Here is a 21,412-nt window from a genome sequence, read left to right on the forward strand (position 1 = left end):
TAGGCACCCAGCGGCTCACTGCTGCTTCGGCATTCCCTTCTAATGGCCCTGGCCAGGGTGCTCTGGGGCCAAACAAAAGAAGCTGTTAGCCTCAAGTAGCCAGGAGAGAGGGAGATGTGCCCACTCCTCCATACTGAAGGAGGGAGGGGGAGAGAGGGGGCAGAAAGGGGAAGTGAGGGGGGGTTGCATTCCACCACATACAGGTGGACTGTTGAAGACAACCTGTTGCTGGCTTCTGTTGGAAACATGACTCTCTTTCCTCAAGGCCTGAGACTAGATTTTTAAACATGAGCACCAGACATTCACAGGAGACACTCAGCTTTTTATTATCATTCTGTAGCTAACAGTTTAGTCCTACAGCTATTATAGTTTAGTTAGACCAATGTGCGGTGACATTAGTCCCATACTCCCGTGCTTTCCACCTCCGGTAGAGTGGTCCCACAGCATGGAACTCACAGTTTATCCAGCGCATCCAATTTGTTATGTGGATAGTGGGGCAAGGGGTAAAAACCCCCAATACACATCACTTCCACCATGACAGTCCAGCCCTTCCCCATTTTCCTATTACATGTACCCACATCTTTAATGTGGATCCCACTTCTACACATTGAATTCTTGCTTCTCCCTGCCATCACACACCAGTCACATACCCGTTAGCTCCCCTCCTGTCTGTGTCTTTTCCCCATGAAGTTTTACTTATCCTCATTTGCTCTTTCCCATGCCTCCCTTCATTCTCCACTTTCCCACTACACAATGCTTATTTTTTCACTTCCTGCCACCTCCCTACAATGTCCTCATCCAAAAGTCTGCTTACTTCTTTCTAAACTCACATTAGACAAAGGTGCCTATGGGCTGCAAGTCAGTCACAGGCTGCACAGTTCTGACATGCAGAACTTAAGGAACACCTTAAAAAACTGAAGGAACAATTTAAGGAATGCCTAGAAAATTAAAATTCTTCTGTTTGGGTAAATGTACAAGGTACAGTGCAATACCATACAGGTGGTATTGAGCCTGCTCTAAATCCAGCACTTCTGCCAAATCCTCTGTCCGCCCTCCTTTGCCTGCCTTTGAGACAAGAACAGGCAAAATTACACACTCATATCGCTACACCATCACTGACAGCAGGAGTCAGCCCTTCTATGGCTAGCTCATTTACCTCTGACTTCTGCAGAGATACTGTGAAGAATTTTTTTTCAGGAGGCTCTTGAAGGGTGAGAACAACATAGATGTGAAAGGCTGGGTGGAGAATGGATTGAGAGCAGACCTGAGGAGAAGGACTTGGGGGTTTTGGTTGATGAGAAGATCAACAAGAGCCAGCAATGTGTGCTTGCAACCCAGAAGGCCAACCATATCCTGGGCTGCATCAAAAGAAGAATGGCCAGCAGGTTTAGGGAGGTGATTCTGCCCCTCTACTCCACTCTGGTGAGACCCCAGCTGGAGTCCTGTGTCCAAATCTGGGGCCCACAATGTAAGAAGGACATGGACCTGCTGGAGTGAGTCCAGAGGAGTGCCATGAAGATGATCAGGGTGCTGGAGTGCCTCTCCTGTGAGGACAATCTGAGAAAGTTGGGGGTGTTCAGCCTGGAGAAGAGAAGGTTCTGGGCAGACCTTGTAGCAGCCTTCCAGTACCTAAAGAGGACTTAAAAGAAAAGAGGAGAGGGACTTTTTACAAGGGCATGTACTGATAGGACAAGAGATAAAGGCTATGAACTGGAAGATGGTTGATTTAGATTAGATATAAGAAAGAAATTCTTCACCATGAGGGTGGTGAGGCACTGGAACAGGTTGCCCAGAGAAGTCATGGATGTCCCATCCCCGAAGGGTTCAAGGCTAGACTCGACGGGGCTTTGAGCAACCTGGTTTAATGGAAGGTGTCCCTGCTCATGGCATGGGTTTGGAACTAGAAGATCTCTAAAGTTCCTTCCAACCCAAACCATTCTACAATTCTATTATTTTAAAAACATCACTTATTTGACTTCCTTTTGATGCTTTTATTTTCTGTCTGTGCTGCTAACCTGTTTTTTAGGTGTATGTATTTTTTTTTTTTTTGTAAACAATCACTGTAAGCAATGTGTCTAGTAAGGACAGCATTAACTCAGCTTCAATGCAACTTGCTTTTGTTGTTTTTCCTTAGCCCTTGCAACCAATTCCTGCCCTCTTTGTGAGGGAGTCAACAGGAAGCATGACACCATGGGGCAGGAAGTGTGACAGCGTTAAACTTCCTGGACAAGCTCCATTCTTTGTGCTATCATAGCCATAAGCATCAGTGCCATAACTATCCTTACTGATCCCATGTATGACTATAGGAGACTATCTCTTTCTTAGTAAAATAGCATTTAGATTAGATGCAACATGTACAATACTTAGCATGCATAAAGAACTTTTGCAAGTTTGCAAGTGGAATACAGAAAAAGAGTGGATTATCTTTTTATTTTGACTGACAAAAGATAGTCATAAAATCCAAGCAAACAGTTCCATGTTGTAAGCACTAACTAGAGGAAGTGATGACAAAAAGCTGATTTTTAGCCAGAAGAAAAGGTGATCAAATATATTTATTGGTAGGTGAAATATTCTAGAGTCACAACACAGTCATGCTTGCTAATGCAATCTCAGGCCCACATTACATTTTCTAATGAACAGCATAATAATGTGCTTTCCACCCATCAATATCACTTCGTCATTCAGCCTACAGGTCAGATGACAGAATGGCTCAAGGTTTATTTTTATCATCCCTGTGCAAGGAGTGAATTCCCACTTCCTAGTTACTTGGATTCTTGCCTCCTTTATTATTCAGTCTTGCCTCATTCAGCAGGCAACATCTGGAGAATTGATTCCTTGTTTTCCGCATGAGTTGCAAGGGCAGGCAGTGGCCAAGGGAAAGGGCTTCTATGTGAACCAGGAACAATGTTTATTTGATGTGTAGAGAGCATCTTACTTTCCTAAGAACTTTAACTGAGAATGCCAGCCAGTTGATCACAAAGCCTGTGGGAGCTAGAAGTCGCTTTGCATTTGCCAGCCTTTCCCCCTGGGCTTGTCAGGCAGTTGTACAAGTGCTGTAATTCAAAGCATTGTAAGGAATGTTTCCTTGCAACACTTTTTGTTTAGCACAGCCAAGCCTAGAGTGAAGGTTTCTGGCAGACTGTTTAGGCTCTTTGCATAGAAAGTTACAGCACATATACATATATGTATTTTTTTAATCGTAGTTACTACGTTTATAGACATTTAGGCATCAGGATACATGGTCTCAATCTGTATCACAGTATCACAGTATGTTTGGAATTGGAAGGGACCTCAAAAGATTATCTAGTCCAATCCCGTGGAAAAAGCCACCTGAGTGAGGCAATTTAAGTATTTGTTAAAAAACTTCCGTTGCTGGAAGCAGCAAAACAAATCAGGAGATTGACTAGATTGATTTGAGTCATCTACCTATAAATATGTTTCAAGAGAAAATTTTAAAGCCCCCTCCCCGAAAAAACCATGGGTGCCTAAAGAAGCTTGTGTTATGGTAGTCGCAGTGTCCAGAAGTATCCAGAGAACATTCAGTACCTACTATTTTTAATTATATAATGGGAAGCTGTTTCATGCCTGAGAAACAAATGCCTTTTCTATACCTCAGGGGAACAGTTGTGCAATCCCAAATGACTTGCCATGCCTAGGCTAGTCTTTAAACCCTTGGTTCCAACTGTTCGAGAAGCTGGAGCTCCAGAAAGCTGCGTTCCCATCCCAACTGCATGCCTTATAAGGAACTTTCTTTCCTATCTCTGTTTACCAAGTCATCTCTGAGAGCTGAAGCCAACGCTTTGGCTTGCCGCAGGACGGCCTCGTGAACATCAATACATAGATAAGACTGATCAGTTGATCCTATAAAATGACTGATCTTTTATTACTTTGTGATTGCATAGTAAACCAAAGCAGAGAAAGTGCAGAGCTCAGTGCTGTTTCTTTGCTGGAAACTATGCTCATGAACATTTACAGCCTAAATACTGCAAATACAAACCTGGGTTTCTGGCTGTCCAACATCAATGGAAGCTGTTTAATATTGGGTTCAGGTTTATGATGCATGTATTTTTGTATATTTTACTATACTAGAATAAGTTTTAGTTAGGCACCTCCAGGAGCATGGCGATTCCCCAGCAGCGTATATCACTCCTCTGCCTTAAACAAAGGACACGCGGCTGCTCTCAATATAAATATTGTCAATAGCTTCGTCTAAATTAAGAACTAACAAGACCAGAAAGTGTCAGAGCCACTATATATAGATTTCTGTGACTTTCCAAGCTGGATTGTATATTTTTTGGCTCCTAAAGGACTGAACGAACGTCGCTGCGGTGGCATCTGTTGACACTGCGCTTGTTCCGCGTTTATTTCCCTGCTCCCGCCGGGCAGCCCTCGCCCACTCCCGCGTCCTGCCGATGTGCCGCCCTGGGGCGGCTCTGCCCTCTCGCCTTTCCTCCTCCCCCACTTTTGGCTTAGGGCCTGGCGGGGGGCGGGTGGTGAGGCCGTGCCGTAGCAACCGGGCGGTCTCCAGGTCAACAGCGGGGCGGCGGCGGCGGCGACGCCGTTTCAGGGCGGGCGGGGAGGGCGGTGGCGGCGGCGCCGCGATCGGAGGCAGGTGAGGGCGGGCGGTGGCGGGGGGTGTGAGACGGACCCGGAGTCCTTCACCCTCTTCAGCTTCAGTTTCCCCTCCCCGCCTGTTTCCATGCAGTGTTAGGTGGGGACTTGCCGGTTGCCTCAGGCAGGGGCTGCGAGGGCGCTGCCGCCGCCGAGCGACGTGGCCGCGTCTCCCCCTCGGTGGCCCCGGCGGCATGTCCGGCCTCGCCCCGCGCTCCCTATCTCCCCCGGGCCCCGCTATGGTTTTGCAATGGCACCGTCTGCCCCGTTTCCGCAGCGGGCGGCTGCCCGCATCAGCCCTCCGCGCACTGTTCATCTGGCACTGCGGGTGGCGTGGGCCGGCTTCTCGGGTGGGCTTTCCTGAGGCGGTCCTGAGTGTGGGGGACAGCCTGGTCCTATGACCTGGGCAAACACGACCGCAGCTGTGACAGACTCAAAGGGTGTGGGAGGTGAAGGCTTTAGCAGATTGTTTGCACTGACCAGAGTGGAAGGGTAGGGGTGCCCTGATGAACTCTGGTTCACCTCTCAAAAAATAACCTCTTTTTGTAAAGATTTTAGGCTGGAGGTTTTCCCAGCTGTCTTCGGTTTTGAACTCGGCTTTCCAAGACTTGAGGTAGACTTGCTGTTTCCGTTGGAAGTTGCTTCATCGCCTTTCAAATGGCCCTTTTCATGCAACATGTCCAGGTGCTGTTCAAGCAGCCAGGGGTGTTGCTGGAGGCTGATGTGGGGGAACATCTGTTGCCACACCCCTGGGCATCTGGAAAATTGAGATGGCACCTGGAATTTGTTCTCTGACATAGGCTGCTGCTTGAAATGTGTCTCAACTGTTACCTAAAGAGTGCTGTGTCGCTATTTCTGCAGCCTGAGAGAGACATGGCACAAGTCTGGTGGCTCACTATGGCCGTTCACTATTGGCATTATCTGCCATGGATCCTCTGTGGCAAGGCCTCTTTTTTACCGCGCTGACACCAAGTCCAGGCTAGTCAGGTGTTGTGCATCTTCTGCACGATGCCTGGGGTGTTAGGGTGCAGAAAAGAGTCCTGTTTTTTTAAAGTCCTCCCTGCCTTTTGAACTCTTCATGTCCTTCTGCATCAGCAGGACGAAGACTAGAATGGTTTATATGTTTCCATACGGGTGTTTAAACCATACAGGAGGACTAAATAGAATGTTTAGTTCTGCAATGAAGAAAGAAGGAGGAGGCTAAGTATTTGGGTTATTATTTTATACCATTTTTTCTTTTCCCATAGGAAAAATGGATGACAATAGCTAGCAGCTGGCCTGCTAGTGATTCATAAATATCCCTCGTTCATTCATCTTATTTATTAAAAGAAGAACTAAGTCAGTGGCAAAACGTGATGTCTCAAAGTGATACACTCAGCAAATTTATGCTACCTTCCTTTGTCTGGCGTTCTGTTTTCTATTCATATACTGTGTCTTATTCACAGTTGGGCCTTATACCACATACATGTACATGTATACATGCATAATTCTTATTCTTTGTGAATCATCTTGTAGTCTTATAGGCAAAGTTATGAATCTCTTCACAAAATTGCTTCTCAGATACTCCCACGTTTAGTCATAAATTGGATTACAGCAAAAGTAAGGTATAATGGAAAGCAATCATAGAATATAATACAGCTGGCTTACAGCAGACCAAAGCACCACACTCATTTTTTTCTAGCCTATCTCTGTCAAAACTTCCACATTATCTCTTTTTCATGATAGCTTAGGGAGAAGGAAGGGAAACTATACTACCAATTTCCCACTTTCACATTTCTGAGTATGGGGCTCCCTGTCAAATCTGACTTGTGCATTTCTTGGCACGGGTAGTAGCTATCCTTTTTCATTTAAAATATTGCTTTCCTTGAGGAAAATCCTGATCTTAACATTCTGCAGTTTATTATTACCAGAGCCTGTGGAGCTCATCTCCAGTTCATATTGACCTGTGCATGGGAATATTTTAATTTTTGAAAACCATAATACTTCCCCAGGTTTTTAAGAAGAAATCAGAGAAGGGCTGCCAATGGAGTTTTATCATGACTGGCAATCTATCTAAGAAACTTGCCTGGGATGACTGTGAGTATTTCAGAACTATTTTTGTATAGATTCCCTGATTTCCTGGATAACTTCCAGTTTTGTTTGCAGCGTTGTGGTGTACACGCCGATAGCTGTGTACAAGCCATTATGAAGCTGTGCCACTCTCACCTGTGCTGTACATGGGGTGCTGGGCTGGCCTTTCTGCATTTTCAGAGGAGGAAACTGGGAATGACTGTTCAAATGACTGTGAACAGTGCCTGACTGTATACAAAGCTCAAACAGCTGCAAACCTTCACCTGTCTCTCCTCAGAGTTAACATCTGTCACTGCTGCTTCTGTACTGAGCAGAGGAGGAGGGCTGGTAAAATGCCAACCTCTACAGGCATGCCAGCCCCATGCCTTGCATGTAGAACTGGTGGCTGTGAAAGAGCTGGTGCCAATCTGCACCAAATAGAAGGCTACTGTCACTGACAGATGATTTCTGAAGATACAGTCTCATTTCCTTTATGTAGTATTAACTGAGGAACACTCTAATGAAACTTTGTAACCAGGTCAGTTGTTGTAACATTTGAACTTATAGAGAGTTCTTATTATATTCCATACAGTCTGAAGGTTATTTTGTAGTCATTAAAGACAGAAGTACCCTTCTTTGTATTTTGAGTCAGTTTTATCCATGTGGTGCATTTACAGCCAGCTTACAGTATATGAGCATTGAGTGACTGAGATACTCCAGACAATGTTGATGCTGGTGAAAATGGACAGAAATAGCAAAAGTCCACAGCAAGGGTATTTAATCAGCTACAGCCATCTTAACTCATGCAAGAATATTTTGGGAGTGAACAGGAAATGCCAAAGTCCTCCTAGAACCTCTGTGCTGAGGAACAGAGGCATTACTGTTGTCATCGCTTCCATTTCTGCCTCAGCCGCTCTCAGCTCTGGGCTGTCTCTGCTGCCAGTTTCAAGTGGAGTTAGCCCAGCCAACTATACATCAGTGCTGAGATATTTCAAGGTTCTGGAAAACTTAAAATGAAACTGGACCTTCATGTCCATGGTTTCCTGTGCATGCACATGATACATCATACCCTGGAGCAGATACTGCCAGAACCATTATTTACACTTGAGTTAAATGAAGTGAGGACTGGGAGTTTCACCAGCCTTGCAATAAAGTCAGGATCTGCTGCTTTCACTGCTATTGCTTATGGCAGGAGTTCAATATGTAATAGTTAACAAATCTTTATTTATTGCATAATGCTTCTAACGTGCATGTAGTGATGGTCGGACAATCTTTGAATGCCTATTATGAGTTCTGATTCCCATGATTTAGGAGAGATGTCTTAGAAGCTGGAAGAATTGCTATTTTGCAAACTGGACTTAGATTTCAGGACTTCAGATTTCATCGTCCAAGAGACATTTTCTTTAATAAATTGAAGGTAAATGTACATGGATGAATAAAAGACATAACAGCAAGTAGACATGTAGGACTGAGAGCAGCTTTCCAGATTAAGAACGTTGTTCAGTATAACAAAACAAGAGACGAGCTATATGTTAACAGACTACCATGGAATACAGGTAAAGAAAGGAGACAATTCAAGTGAATAATTTGGTTCAAGTATAAATGTTGTGTTTCCCTCATTTCTCTTGAAAACAGATGCCTTTGATTTAAAGCACATGCAAGATCCTGAAGATTCCCATGAGGCTCACAAGAAGAAATCAAAAGAGGAGGAGAGGAGACCGGCAGTCAGTCAGTGGGACGTGGATGTACAACCCCTCATTTCATCTGCTAAATGGCTTCAAGTTCATGGGCTCAAAAGAAAGAAATTATCCCTATCCCAGATTTTGTCACAGATTGGATTCCAGCACAGGAAAGGTACAAGACAAATCAATAACAAAATAATTAAAGAAACCCCAACTTTGAATAGTCTACAGGATCACACTCATTTTGCACTCCACTTTACACAGAGGAGATTTTCACATTGCCTCCTATCTAATGCTAATAGCGGAAAAGGAAAAAGGAATCTGTATCCACAGTTGCAGACATTGCCAGTCCAGAGAACTGAGGAACTCCATCTCCTTTTGATCTGAGAAGGTCTTAGGATCTGAGAGGGTTTTCCTTTCTCCTCTGTACTGTTGCTTTACCCTAGGCTGCAGTTCAAATCCTCTCTAATTTAGCTATAGCTGGAAAATAACTCATATGCTGAGGCTGTTGTTCTTCTTCCTGTGAATAACACCATAAGATCTCTGATAATGTATGCCATGCTATAATCCGCAATCTACTAGTTGACCATCAGGGCTAGCCAACCTGCTTGGGAATAGTGTATTTTTTCCAGGGATCCAACTTTAAGGAAGCAGTTAAATTTGATTAGAATTCAGGCTGCTTTTCGTGCAAAGTCAGGCTATAGAAAAAATGTTCTTTGCTGTTATCTGACAGCTGGAAGGGAAGAGTTTGCTAATTATTAATCACTGCCATAATAGTGCTTTGCAGAGCATGGTAATATTAATATATTATTTTCTTTGAAGAGCTTACTGCCTGAGAACTAGGAATTGTATTGCAATTGTTCTAGGTTGCATAATTTAAGATTTTGGCTGGCTTGTGTCCATGGGGCAATCAAAAATCAACAGTGCAGATCCTGAAATCTTGTATGCTGTAGATGAAGAAGAAGCTGTTAAGCAGGGTTAATATTGTTATGGTGTAATTTTAGGAGCAGAACGTACTAGCTTAGCATGGCAGCATGCTGTACAGAATAGCTGCTTTGTGACGTTAAGTATTCCCACCCCTAATGTGTTCCTATCAGTGGAGATCCCGTAGAAGATTTCTAGCTACTGAAAGAGCGGAGTGCAACCTTTTCCTTAGTTGCACCCACTTCTGCACCCATTTAGTTGTGTAAGAGAACAACATTATCTGTACCAGATTTTGTATTTGGTTTGATGGACAAATATTTGCAAGTCCTGTTGTGAGGTAAATGCTATCCACTACAGAAGTTGAATTGCCTAAACCTTTCATTTATTGAAGTCCCATGTAGCTTTTTGGCCTATAAATAATTAAATGTGGGGGTTTTCTCCACTTGTGACTGAATTGGCAGGGAGCAGCTTGAGCAGGGCTGCTCCATGAAGGGAAAATGAGCTGGGAGCCAAAGGGAACCACAGCCCAGGCAGTGCCCTCACTGACCAGCGTGCAGTCCTGCAGCATCCAAGCACGGCAGGCAGAGCAGGGTGCTGCTAACAGACAGGGCGAGGTGATGAACCACCTCTAAGGTCCAGTCAGTGAGTGCAGACGGGAGCAGCAGGAGATGGAGCCAGAAACAAGACTGGAGGCAAGGCCATGACAGAGGTTTAAGAGCCACATCCTGGAGAGAGAACTGGAGACAGGGCTGTAGCATAGGGCTGAGAGGTCTAGCCAGGAGAGAGGTCCACTAGCAGGACTTTAGATAGGTACACCTACGACACTGCTAAAGCAAAGAGTGCCCAGGCCTGGGAACCCTGTGAGTGGAAGCCCCCAGGTGAGCGTAATCAGGGCAGTTGAGTCCTGTTGGTACCCTCAGGGCCCCAACATAAATACAGCCAGAAATATTGTAGAACAAAAACAAGTAGAATTTCTCTCAAGTTTCTTAACATCAGGAGTTCAGTACAGATGCATGTGCCTCACGCACGGATGGTGTGCACATCAACCTGAAAAATATCTGTTTAAAGTAATCCTGATGATTAGCAACTTGATCTTTTGTAACCTTTACTGTAGATTATGTGACCACCTTGGGGAAACTTGTGGCTTCTCGATACGCAGATGGTCTGTTTCCTCAATACAAGAGAGCACAAGATGGCACCGTGTATAATGTAAGTGTGACTGACTTGTGGTAACTTCCCCGTGCATTTAGAAGATATTATCACTGTAGCAGAATTATGTGACTGTCTCTCTACGGCATGAAATACTTGTATTCTTTGTGTGAGAACTTTAGCTCTTAATTTTTTTTTTTTCTGTTTTGTTGAACTGTTAGTGATAACAATCAGCAGTAGTGAAGCTAGATATCATTTTCTTTTTTTCCGTGCAAAGTATTATGCTCTTGCCGTGGCACAGCATTGCAGTAAATCTTTCCAGAAAAGACTGCAGTTTCTAAGCAACATTTACCCTATCTTGAAAGAGCGAACACTTTAAAAGAAGATGTGTGACTGAGTTAAAAAAAATAAAATCGTAGTCAATAAAACAAATAGGGGTGCTGAAGTAAGAAGATATAACGTGCTGTCATTGCTGATGCAAAGTGCTGCTTTGTTTAGTGCCAACGGGTCACAAAAGGCTCAGCCTGCTCTATGGAGACAGCTAGCTGGATCTCTGCCCAGGCTCATGTTCTGAGGAATGTCTTAGCAACAGCTGCTGGCGGCCCCATTGTTAAGAGGATGGATTCTGATTGAAGAGATACATATGTGAGCGAGGAGGGGAGAGAGTTAATTCATAAAGGATTTTACAAAAGCAAATGGCTTGTCATTTTTTCTGATAACCAGAGTCACTTCTGAGGCACAAGGCTTAAAAATGAGAAAAGAACCATTTTAGGGAGCCTTTGCCCCTCTTTTTTTTTTTTTTCCGATTAATTCCGTATGAAATATCTACACAATATCTTTTAATCTTAGGACATGTTGGGAGCAGTAGGGAGGACATTTCTGGTGGCATTAAGGTAGTAATTCCGCTATACAAGATCTGGTGACATCTTATTTAGGACATTGTGTACAATATTGTGTACAGCTACCACAGGTTGAGAAGAGGCAACTAAAGCCAGAACAGGTACTGGGAAGAGCTAGTAGTCTGAACTGCAGTGGAGTGCTGATCTTATAAGAGGGCTCAGTTGATGTTGGCATATGTAAGTAAGACTGAAGAAGACTGGCAAAGGGTAGCATTACTGCCCTTGAATGCCTAGAAAAAAAAAGCAAATTACATGGATAGGGAAAAGCTATAGTTTTCTGTGCTAAAAGGCACACTAGTGCAAGAATAAATAGGTATGAACTGCCATGAATAAATTTAGGCTGGACAGTCAGAAGTTTTCCAGCCCTCAGAGAAATGGGCATCTGGACTGGCCAACTAAAAGTGGAGGGGTGGTGCAAGAAAACTGCTTTATTTTAAGATGGCATTTGATTGGTGTAGTGCAATAAGCTTTTCTGTATAGGTCTGCCTGCTATAGGAGGAAACTGGATTTTCTGAGTGCTCCTTTCCAGGCCTACATTCCTTTGGCAGACAGCCCGAGACTCTGTATCTGGGAGGCACATTACAGGGCCCTCACTGACATTAAAGAACAGAGAAAGATACAAATGAGAGGAAGAAGTGTGCAGACTGACACGCAAAATATCTTCTGCCTGAGAAATGTTCTTGTTTAAAAACATTTGTATCTCCCGGCTTCTGTACTGTGTCCCACAAAGGTACTTGGAGGTAGAAAGTAGCTGTTAAATTAACTTACATGGGTCAGAGATTTTGAGGGAATCTCTTTACTGGAACCTGCAGTGAATATTTACACCCATATATCATTTTGCATGGTGCATATATTCATAGGGAGGGTCTGCTGTTTTTCATTTTAACACTGAATCTAGGTTTGTCTTATTTTACTGATACAGTATGTAAAGTTTTCATTGTTGATTGCAGTTGCCTGAACTATATTTGCCTAAGCACCTACCCACAAATAGTTAAGCTGTAATGCTGGGCATTGGTATTGAAATAGTAGTATGAACAGTAAACATTTTACATTTTCCTTTCAAATGCTAAAGGCAAGGTGGAGATTGAAGTGCCCCAGAACCAAACCCTATGCTCCCTTGTATTGCTGTACAAAATTTTGAGAGCCAGACTAAATTCTGGTCTAAGAAGGTACGACGTTTCTGTGCCTTATTTGTTCACCCATCTGCTCTGCAGCCCTTTCTACATTGTAGCCTGTGTTCAGCTCATTCTAATTGCTCCAGTCTTGAGACAGACAAGTCAGACAACCCACTGGCACTGTCCCATGCTCGTATAAAAAGATTATGAAAAGCAATTAGGACAAAATGCAGTGTCTTTTCTGTTAAAGCTTAGATGCGTTTGTCAAGTATTTGCACTTGAAATAGTGGAAGAAAAATGGGTTGTTTTCACTGCTACCTTGGCTGGCATATCTGGCACTTGCAAACCAGCGATTGCAGCTGTGCTAAGCTTGGGGCTGCATTTGTATTATTTGTTTTGATGTTCAATTTCTTTCTCTCCCTTATTTAAATAAAGCTGACAGCCAAAAAAGAACTGATTCTCCATTTTGTGGATTGTCTAATGGGAGCTATTGAGCTATATAAGCAGCGAATGGAATGGTTAACCAGTGAGAGCCGGCAGATATTTGGAGTGATTCAAGAACGGTGCATTGTCATTGTTTTGGATTTCGGCGCTGCAGCTCCAACCGAATTTGATCTGTGTCGGGATGCACTTTCTATGGTACTTGTGGAACAGGTGACCCAGGTTGCCAAATTCAACCTAATTCGGTAAGCAGAAAGAATCATACAATCATAGAATAGTTTGCGTTGGAAGGGACCTTTACAGGTCGTCTCGTCCAACCCCCCTGCAATGAGCAGGGACATCTTCAACTAGATCAGGTTGCTCAGAACCCCGTCCAGCCTGGCCTGGGATGTCTCCAGGGATGAGGCATCCACCACCTTTCTGGGCAATATGTTCAAGTAATTCACCACCTTCATTGTAAAAGATTTCTTCCTTACATTTAGCAGAAATCTACCTCCTTTTAGTTTTAAACCATCACCCCTTGTCCTATCGCTACAGGCCCGACTGAAAGCTCTGTCCCCATCTTTCTTACAGGCCCCTTTTAGGTACTAAAGGGCCACAAAAAGGTCTCCGTGGAGCCTTCTTTCCTTCAGGCTGAACAAAGAAGACCATGTCTGCCCATTTCTGGAGAATAAAAGGAGTCTCATATCATGTAGACATGTGTTTGGATAATATATTTCCTGTAGTGGAAATTATCCTGATTCGTGTCATGGTAGTATCTATAGATTTTCCACCGAGTTTCACCCACAGTCATGCTGAGTTTGCTACTTCCATTTGGCAGAAGACCATTGTTACCCTGATAAACAGATAAAGACTAACAGAACCCAAACACTGATAAATGCCTTCTACAAAAGTAGCACAGAAAAGCAGAAAGATAAGGGAGACTTTGCAATAGCAATAATACTCTTCAGGCATCTAAGTGTTAAGTAGTGAAACAGCAAGGTCCCATCTGACTGTCTGGGCATTCTGGTGTCTTTAGGCATTACAGATTTCTGCCTTACGGCTAAATGTATACTCCCTCAAGTGCCATAGGCACAGGCATGGTTATTTGTATTTCTATAGATTTCCATGGTCACAGGAATCAGTAGCAGAACTAGGAAACAATACTAGATTTCCATAACAAAAGACAAGTGCTTGTTCCCTAACATGAGTAAATGAATTCGGGTTTCTTCACAAATAGAATAATAGAAGCAGCTATTTGAATTTATGTATTTCTGCACAAATTCTCATATATATATATGAGTTTGAACATGTAAGCTTGGGTTTGCATAGATTAATGGAATTTTGTGACTGTGAAAAAAAAATGATGCACAAATTAGGTCATGTAATTTTAAAATTGGTTGCAGCTAGACTATGATTCTTAAAGTTGTTTTACCCAAGCGCTGTCCTTCAGATTTGATTCTGGTGCTCTATCTTAATTCTCTGCCTTGTGATACACCTGAGATTTGAAAAGTGGAAGATAACTTCCACAGCTTTTGAGAAGCATATGAAATATTTTCTTTTAAAATGATCTGCAAAGCCAAATCAAAATTGAGGCATAATAATTGATTTGTTTGTTTGTGGAGGAGGGAGACAAAGGACAATACAGCATGCAGATTATTACTTTAAAAGAACATTGGAAAGCATACTTGTCTTTTAGATTTACAGGAAACTCTTCAAAATAGGGCTTGATGGAATGTCACAGACAACAGAACCAGTCATTTTTTAATTTTCTTTTTGTCTTTTTATGTGCAAATGCACAGGCATACATGCTCATATGCTTTGTACTTCTGTAATGCCATTAAGCCTTTCATCAATTAAAAGATCAAAAAGCTTAGCATCACAAATTTTATTTTGATGGTAGACAAAGATCAGTGCTGTTACAGAAAACACAGGTCCCTTAAAAAGATCTGACACAAAAGTCATGCAGCAAGTTGTAGAAGGAGACCTGTAGAAGCCATATATATTTTTTCTCATAAACATATTTTTAAAACCTGATTGTGCTTTTACGTTAAGGGTAAATATGAATTAGGAACTGTTTGTAAAGTGCTTAAACTGTCTTGACCCTAATTTTGAAACAGTTGTCTCAAAAAAATTCTTATAAAAATTACAGTCTTTTTCTAAGGGTTTTATTTTTCCTCTACATCTTTTATTGCAAGTCTAGATTTAGTATCTGTGGTTTATTGCAATTATTACTTAAGAATCTAAAAGAATAGCAACAATAGCAGAGCTCCACTCTTTTGCTCTGCCAGCATTATTCTGACTACTTCTGATTTATAGTTAATGTCATTTTCAGGGCTGCTCAGGATCTTATGAGGTGGCAACAGAAATCTACTCCTGTGTCTGAGTACACTGTAAAATCTGCTCTTACGTGGCTCTGGAAGCTGGACCCTGAGGCAGCTGCCAGCCGTACCAGCTCTGCTGAAGCCCTGCTGGAAGCCATGAGTGATGAGGCGGTAAGCTCATACATCTTTTCAGAAGCCTCAAGTAAATCCAAGAATATTCAGTGCCAGACTGGCTACTATGATTTGCCCTGATGAATATTGCAAAGATAAATATTAATGACAGCACTTGGAAAGGTTCTTTTTTTTCCCCAAGTGTAGCTGCATACTATGTTTACCGATGGCCTGTTTATGTAAATGTACTGTGTTTTGAATGCAGAAACTTATTTTCTTTTTTAGAGTACACAGAACAAATAACATATTCAGTCATTAATGGAAAGAGAAAACATCTTCCCTTCCACTTTATTTGCCATATATGTTTTTCAGGGCTCCAAGTTTATGACAAAATTGCTAGTATTGACAGTATTGAAGACAGAGAAAACTGTTTTATTTTGTTATGTATCCAATGTGCTCATGAAAAAAATATATTTAAAATCATGGCAGGAGTATGGAAATCCTTTTCATCAGCCAGGTTATATCTAGAGTTTCTTCCAGGGCAAAAAGACAAAGCATGCACAGATATTGCTGCAATTAAGTTCTGTCTGTTTCTAAAAGTACCATGTTACTTTATTCGTTATAGCACACAAGACATATATGCCATCATTTGAGCTAGTTACTTAAAACTTGTGTTGTTAAAGAGATGTTTTGTGCAATTTGCTAGCAAAGTACATTGTTTCAGTTCCCTAACACTCAAATTTAATGGAAAATTTAGCCTATTGTGTGTGGACTAAGAATGATTGGTTTTCACTACCGTTAAGATCCATCCCTGTGCACAGATTCAATCCTAACTCATTTTGTAAATCTCATTCTGAGATACTGTTAGAAGGAGAAAATAAATTTGGCTTGAGTTTCCTTCTGGTTGCCTGTACTGGAGGCTTCTCATCCAGATGAACTGGGATGTCTGGAAACTGATATTAAAAGAAGAACTGTATAAAGAACAAATTGTGCAACACTGAGATTTTTTTATGACTGCTTTTTTAAATGCCTCCTTCATAAATTTTATTAACATTTTCAATTTGCAGGACAGTACTGATTTCCTGGTGAGAAACAAAAGAGATTGTATTTAGATTTCAGTATTGTCTGGATGAAAAAAGTTTGGTCCTGATGGGTCTGTGTATGAATAAACAGAAGTTAAAATCTGTCCAACAGTGAGACATCTATTATTTTTTCTGGACACTGGTGGGCTAATGGGTAGTCTAGAGAAGTCAGTTGTGGCAGGTGAATAACATAAAAAAACCTTCAGTTGCTCCCAAATACAGTCAATATTATTCATAACTGACAGTTCAGTTGAGTGCAAGCTTCACTGTACTGCAGGGTGGGGGAAGACACTATTCACTCCTAAGTAAAAGCTGCATTCTCACTGAACAGTCATAAATGACTCATTCTGCAGAACTGGCTTCATCAACAGAAGTTGCTCCAAAACAATAGCTCTTTTTTCCCTAGACTTGGCTCTTCCTGTCATTCCTCTAGCTGAGTTTCTCTTCCAAGTGTGGTGACTCCCTAGATCTCCTTTCTTTGTGACCTGTCAGTCCCAAGTTCAAGATCAACCTGCTGTAAGGTTGCAAAGCTTTGAGCTCTGCCTGCCACAGATGCATCGGCAGTGTTTAACTTGTGATTCTGTACAGCTGCCACTCCACAAGTGTGGGTCACCCATCCAAAACACACCTCCCTACCAAGGTAAAGACTCTGAGGAACTGTTCATTTTGTTCTTCTTCCTTTTCTTGTATGAAGTTTTTCTGCATCTAAGCAGATGGTTGCATAAATTACAATTTTCAAAACAAGAAGGACTAAATGTAAAGGTTTTAAGCTTTCCCCGCTAATCTGTAAGGAACATTTCCTTTGTGGTGTGGTATTGTTGGGTTTGTAGTTAAGTAGAGTGAATTGCCTGTGGCTAGTGACTTTATTTTCTTCTGAGGAGTTGATTCTGCATCAGCTATGCCCAGGAAATGTCACTATTTTAAAAGTTGCAGAGGCAGGCAGCAAATCCTTTGAAGCAAAGGTAAAAATTGATAATCTTTATTGAATATCAAGTTTATCAATTATTGGGAGTCTTAGGAGGGAGGGTGAGAAGATGTGATTCTGAAGGAACACAGGGAGAAGTGGTTGTGCAATATGCATGCATTCCTCCACGGTGAGAAGCCTCTTCAGCAAAAGGAATAGGAACAAGATGTTGTCCAAGGACTGGGTCTGAGGTCGGAGAGCTGTGTGCACGCTCAGATAGCTTTTTAGCTGGATGAAAGAGAGCAGGAAACTTGTGAAACTGAACTAAAGCACAGATAGGTGCCACAGTTCTTTCATTTTGTTTCTGTGCACCTTTTTCTAAAGCTGGTGGGTATTTTGTTAATCTTGCACCTTAATGAAACACATTCATTCTTCTCTTTAACCTTAGTATTTGTGTAGCATCAACTGTGATGCCAGGACACCTGGCTGACCACAGACTGCTTTCTCCCAAGCAAGTGTGGTCTGTGACTATGGGCCCTGCCTCCCACAAGGAGTATCTCACCTCCTCTACAAAATCCAATGGAAGCCCATGGTGGCAAGCTGCTGCTTCATTAATTTGACAGGTCTAGCCTGAGACTGGGTTGCTACTTGGGAGACATGTCCTCCAGTGCTGAGGATTAGCTCAAGTATTTGTGGCAGAAGGCAGAAGAGGGAGAGAGCTTGAAATCCAGAAGTCCACGTCAGCTTGTATCAGCCTGCTAATGATGTGGCGTGGTAGAGGAATCCTGCAGCCTGGGAGTTTCGAGTACCAACTGGACAAAAGATGTTAATGTGCCAGTCTCTTGACTCAGGGAGCTCAAATATAAATCAATATCAAAGGCAGGAGTGGAAATGCAGGAATACACAGGTGATACTGCATTTGCTTTACTACTGCATAAAATTATGTGGGTGCAGAAACATTTCCTCAGTGCCATCCCAGACTCAAATAGCTGTCTTTTCTGGTGCATGTCTGGCGATTCCTAGTCATACTTGAATGTAGTTTTTCAGTTAAACAACTTTTTATTAGATATTTATTAGCTGTTATATGCCATGCCATAGGAGTAATGTGCTATACTTGTTGTCTTGAACGTTGCCATTGTTGTTACATTTGGGTTACATGGCTGTTGTTACATTTGTTTTTAATAATGGTGAAAATTCAAGAAGCATACTTACCATGAGGGTTGTTAGCATGGATAAGTGCAGGTAACATCAAATCCCTCATAATGTAATACTGAAGCAATAAGCAAAGGACATTTCTTTAGCTTGTCTCTTCTTTCAGTAACATTTGCAGAAACTAAGTGTGTGCGGTCACAATAAACCTGCCAAGCTTTCCCTGCCTTGGGAAGTATAAAAAATACAAATTGTCTGTAAATACCAGCAGTAGCATTCAAAGAATGACACATCTTTCCTACCCTTAAAATAAATGCTGCCAGTAAGAGTATGTTAGGTATAAAAGTTCCTACTGATTTTCAACCCAGGCAAGGCACTAATGTAGCATCTCTCTTCATTAGAGTGGAATGTGGCACAGAGCCTTGTCCCAACTAATAATCCTTCCTTACACCTCTCTTTGGTTTCCATTACTTTCTGTGGAAAGGAGCTTGCATTGGGAAGAATCAGATCCAGAGGCTGTGGCTCTTCTCACTTCAGGAAATTTTGTGTGGACTTCATTTGAATTACTAGTGTAAATGAGTGGGAGAATCAAAAATCTGAAAAACTTGTGTTCCAAGTAATGCATCAGTTCTACCAAATTTTCCTACCAGTACTCAGCACAGGACAGTGTTTGAATAAGTACCAGGCATCTGTGTAATAAAACCATGCCTTCCAATTCCCAGTTTGTTTGTTTGTTTGTTTGTTTGTTTGTTTTTTCTGTTTAATCACAGGTTGAAGCCATTTATTACTTTGCTGTGGGTGACATTCCAGTGGACACACAGCAGCTACTCCTTGAGAAGGTTTCTGATGGCCCCTGCCCAGTCAACACTGTATCTTTCAATGCTAGAGAAGATGAAACTATTATTTTTCTGAAAGAGTTGAGCCACTTGGCCTCTGGCAGGTATGACAAAGAAGCAGCGTAGTAATGATTTCAGTACTTGTGAAGTACTTTGCTGCTAGGAATGGTATTGGAAGATAGCTGAATATAATCCTGGTTTTACTCATGAGGAAAATGAAACAAAGCAGCTCAGTAAGCAATCTGGGGAAACTGGGGAAATAGTCTAAGAGATATGACTAAGATACAGGACCTACATGAACAGACCAGCTTCTCTCCACATATGTGCTCACTGGCTTGCAGAAAGGCCATTGCTTTTTTATATGCTAAATCATCTGTCATCTGCTTCTCTTTTGAAGTCTCAAAAATTGTTCAGGGGAAAGGGTCATGATATAAGCAGAAACAAGTTTATATTGTATTGTGTTGTACTCGGGTAATATCCACAGGCACAGGATCTAGAGTTTTGTTGGATCAAGTGCCATACAGACGTACTGAAAAGGTGATGTCAGCCCTAAATGGGCAGTTCCTGGAACAACAGAAGATTGATGTGGCATCATCCATCAGGCCTGATTGTGTGGAAATGCAGTTCTGTACTAGGCTCTTTTTGGTATGGTTGGTGGAAACGGATACATTCCACATGACTTCTTGCCTACTTTATGCTGGGAATCAGCCATGTGATGAGAATCAGCCTTCAGTAGAAAGGGATAATAAAACTTTAATCTTGATTCTGATATCAAAATAAGGAAAACAAATGGACAAATACACAAGCCCACAATACTGAACTCATGCTGAACAGCAGGAGGGCAATAGGAGTCAGTAGGTGTTTGCTTTACAGGAGTCACCGTACAGTTGCAGAGCTGTGAAACGGCTGCTAGCTCTTTCTGTTTCACTGTTGTTTGTTCAAGAGTGGGAAGTCCTCCAACAGTAGAAATCTCCCAAGTGACAGCAGAGCAATTGGTAAGATGGCAGCTGCTTAGCTCTTTTATAGCCATCTGTGTTTAGAAGTAGCTTTTAAGAGATGGAGTGTCTGCCAAAAAACAGGACTGTGGGAAAGTGTTATGTTTGCTCTGGTCTGATGTGTGTCTAAAATGATTGTAGCCATTTAGAACCCTGGTACCTCCATGATACCAGGTATATTACCAGTCACCATCCTTCATTTTCTTTTGGCAGTGTTTTCAGCTGCTTTGTAAAAGGAAAGTGAATGTTTCTTGTATGATAGAGAAAGAAGCAAGAAGGGTTGTGGCAGGGAGCTGAGAGGAATCATTTTTTTTATATGATTCCCACGATCTTCTATTTGCCTGAGTCTACTTTTGGTGCAGAGACTTATTGGGCCAATTAATATTTTGCTGGTGGGTATTTGCCCGATAACTGTCTCTAGGTTTAAGTCAGCATTTCCACAGGAATAGCCAAATTCATGGGCTTTTCATGCTTGAGCCTATCTCTAGTATAGCTCTGGTTTAGAAATGCATCTTTTTCCTGCTCTGAGAGCTTTTCTGTTTTTGCAATGAGGGTAAATGAAGTCTGCTTGACTTCCTGATTTGTATGTCGATAAGGAAATAAATGTTCCTGTTGGGCTTTCAACTGGGAGGATAATCTGATAAAAAGGTGTTAGTGACATCTCAGACATCTCAAATGACATGCTTGCTCAGCATGTTAAAAGCATTAATTAAAAATACATTTCCAGGAGATTGAAAAGGAAGGTGCCTCAGAGTAAATGATACCAAAATGAAAAGATGTTCTTCATGAAAAGACTTCAGAATGTAGATAAATGTATATAAAATGTTTGATAATATTCATAATGTTGTAGTGAAGCTTTGGATATCTTGAATAGATAAGAAAATTATTCTGAAGTTGTGCACCACTATTATCTTGCATATGTAACATACAACTTGTTAAAATTAGGAAAGTATTTATGCAGCTTATGTACTGTTGAAAACTCATTTTGTATTACAGATTCCATGCTTTTGCTGAGAAGAATGACTATAGAGATGCTACTGAACCTGCACTAAAATGTGAAGAGGATGGAATTGTCCTGAATTCCAGAAGAGTGAAAGGGCGAATGCTACTAGGTAGACAATATGAAAGCCAAGATGCTACTGATTTTCTCAGTGAGGTTTCA

The 21,412-nt window shown here is 41.9% G+C and overlaps 1 protein-coding gene across 1 annotated transcript in view; it reads left to right on the plus strand.

Annotated features, from left to right (window-relative positions):
- Positions 1–6,647: 6,647 nt before the first annotated feature.
- Positions 6,648–21,412, plus strand: part of VWA3B (von Willebrand factor A domain containing 3B) — a gene marked incomplete at both ends in the record, with an annotated part of 62,718 nt that continues 47,953 nt past the window's right edge. Inside the window, 7 exons of the mRNA XM_080351341.1 lie at positions 6,648–6,687; positions 8,296–8,514; positions 10,381–10,475; positions 12,865–13,115; positions 15,185–15,344; positions 19,190–19,359; positions 21,247–21,362. Of these exons, the coding sequence (XP_080207467.1) occupies positions 6,648–6,687; positions 8,296–8,514; positions 10,381–10,475; positions 12,865–13,115; positions 15,185–15,344; positions 19,190–19,359; positions 21,247–21,362 (1,051 nt within the window). The remainder of the gene's footprint in view (positions 6,688–8,295; positions 8,515–10,380; positions 10,476–12,864; positions 13,116–15,184; positions 15,345–19,189; positions 19,360–21,246; positions 21,363–21,412) is intronic.

Source organism: Nesoenas mayeri (assembly GCF_963082525.1).
Source record: "Nesoenas mayeri genome assembly, chromosome: 1".
Classification (NCBI taxonomy): domain Eukaryota; kingdom Metazoa; phylum Chordata; class Aves; order Columbiformes; family Columbidae; genus Nesoenas; species Nesoenas mayeri.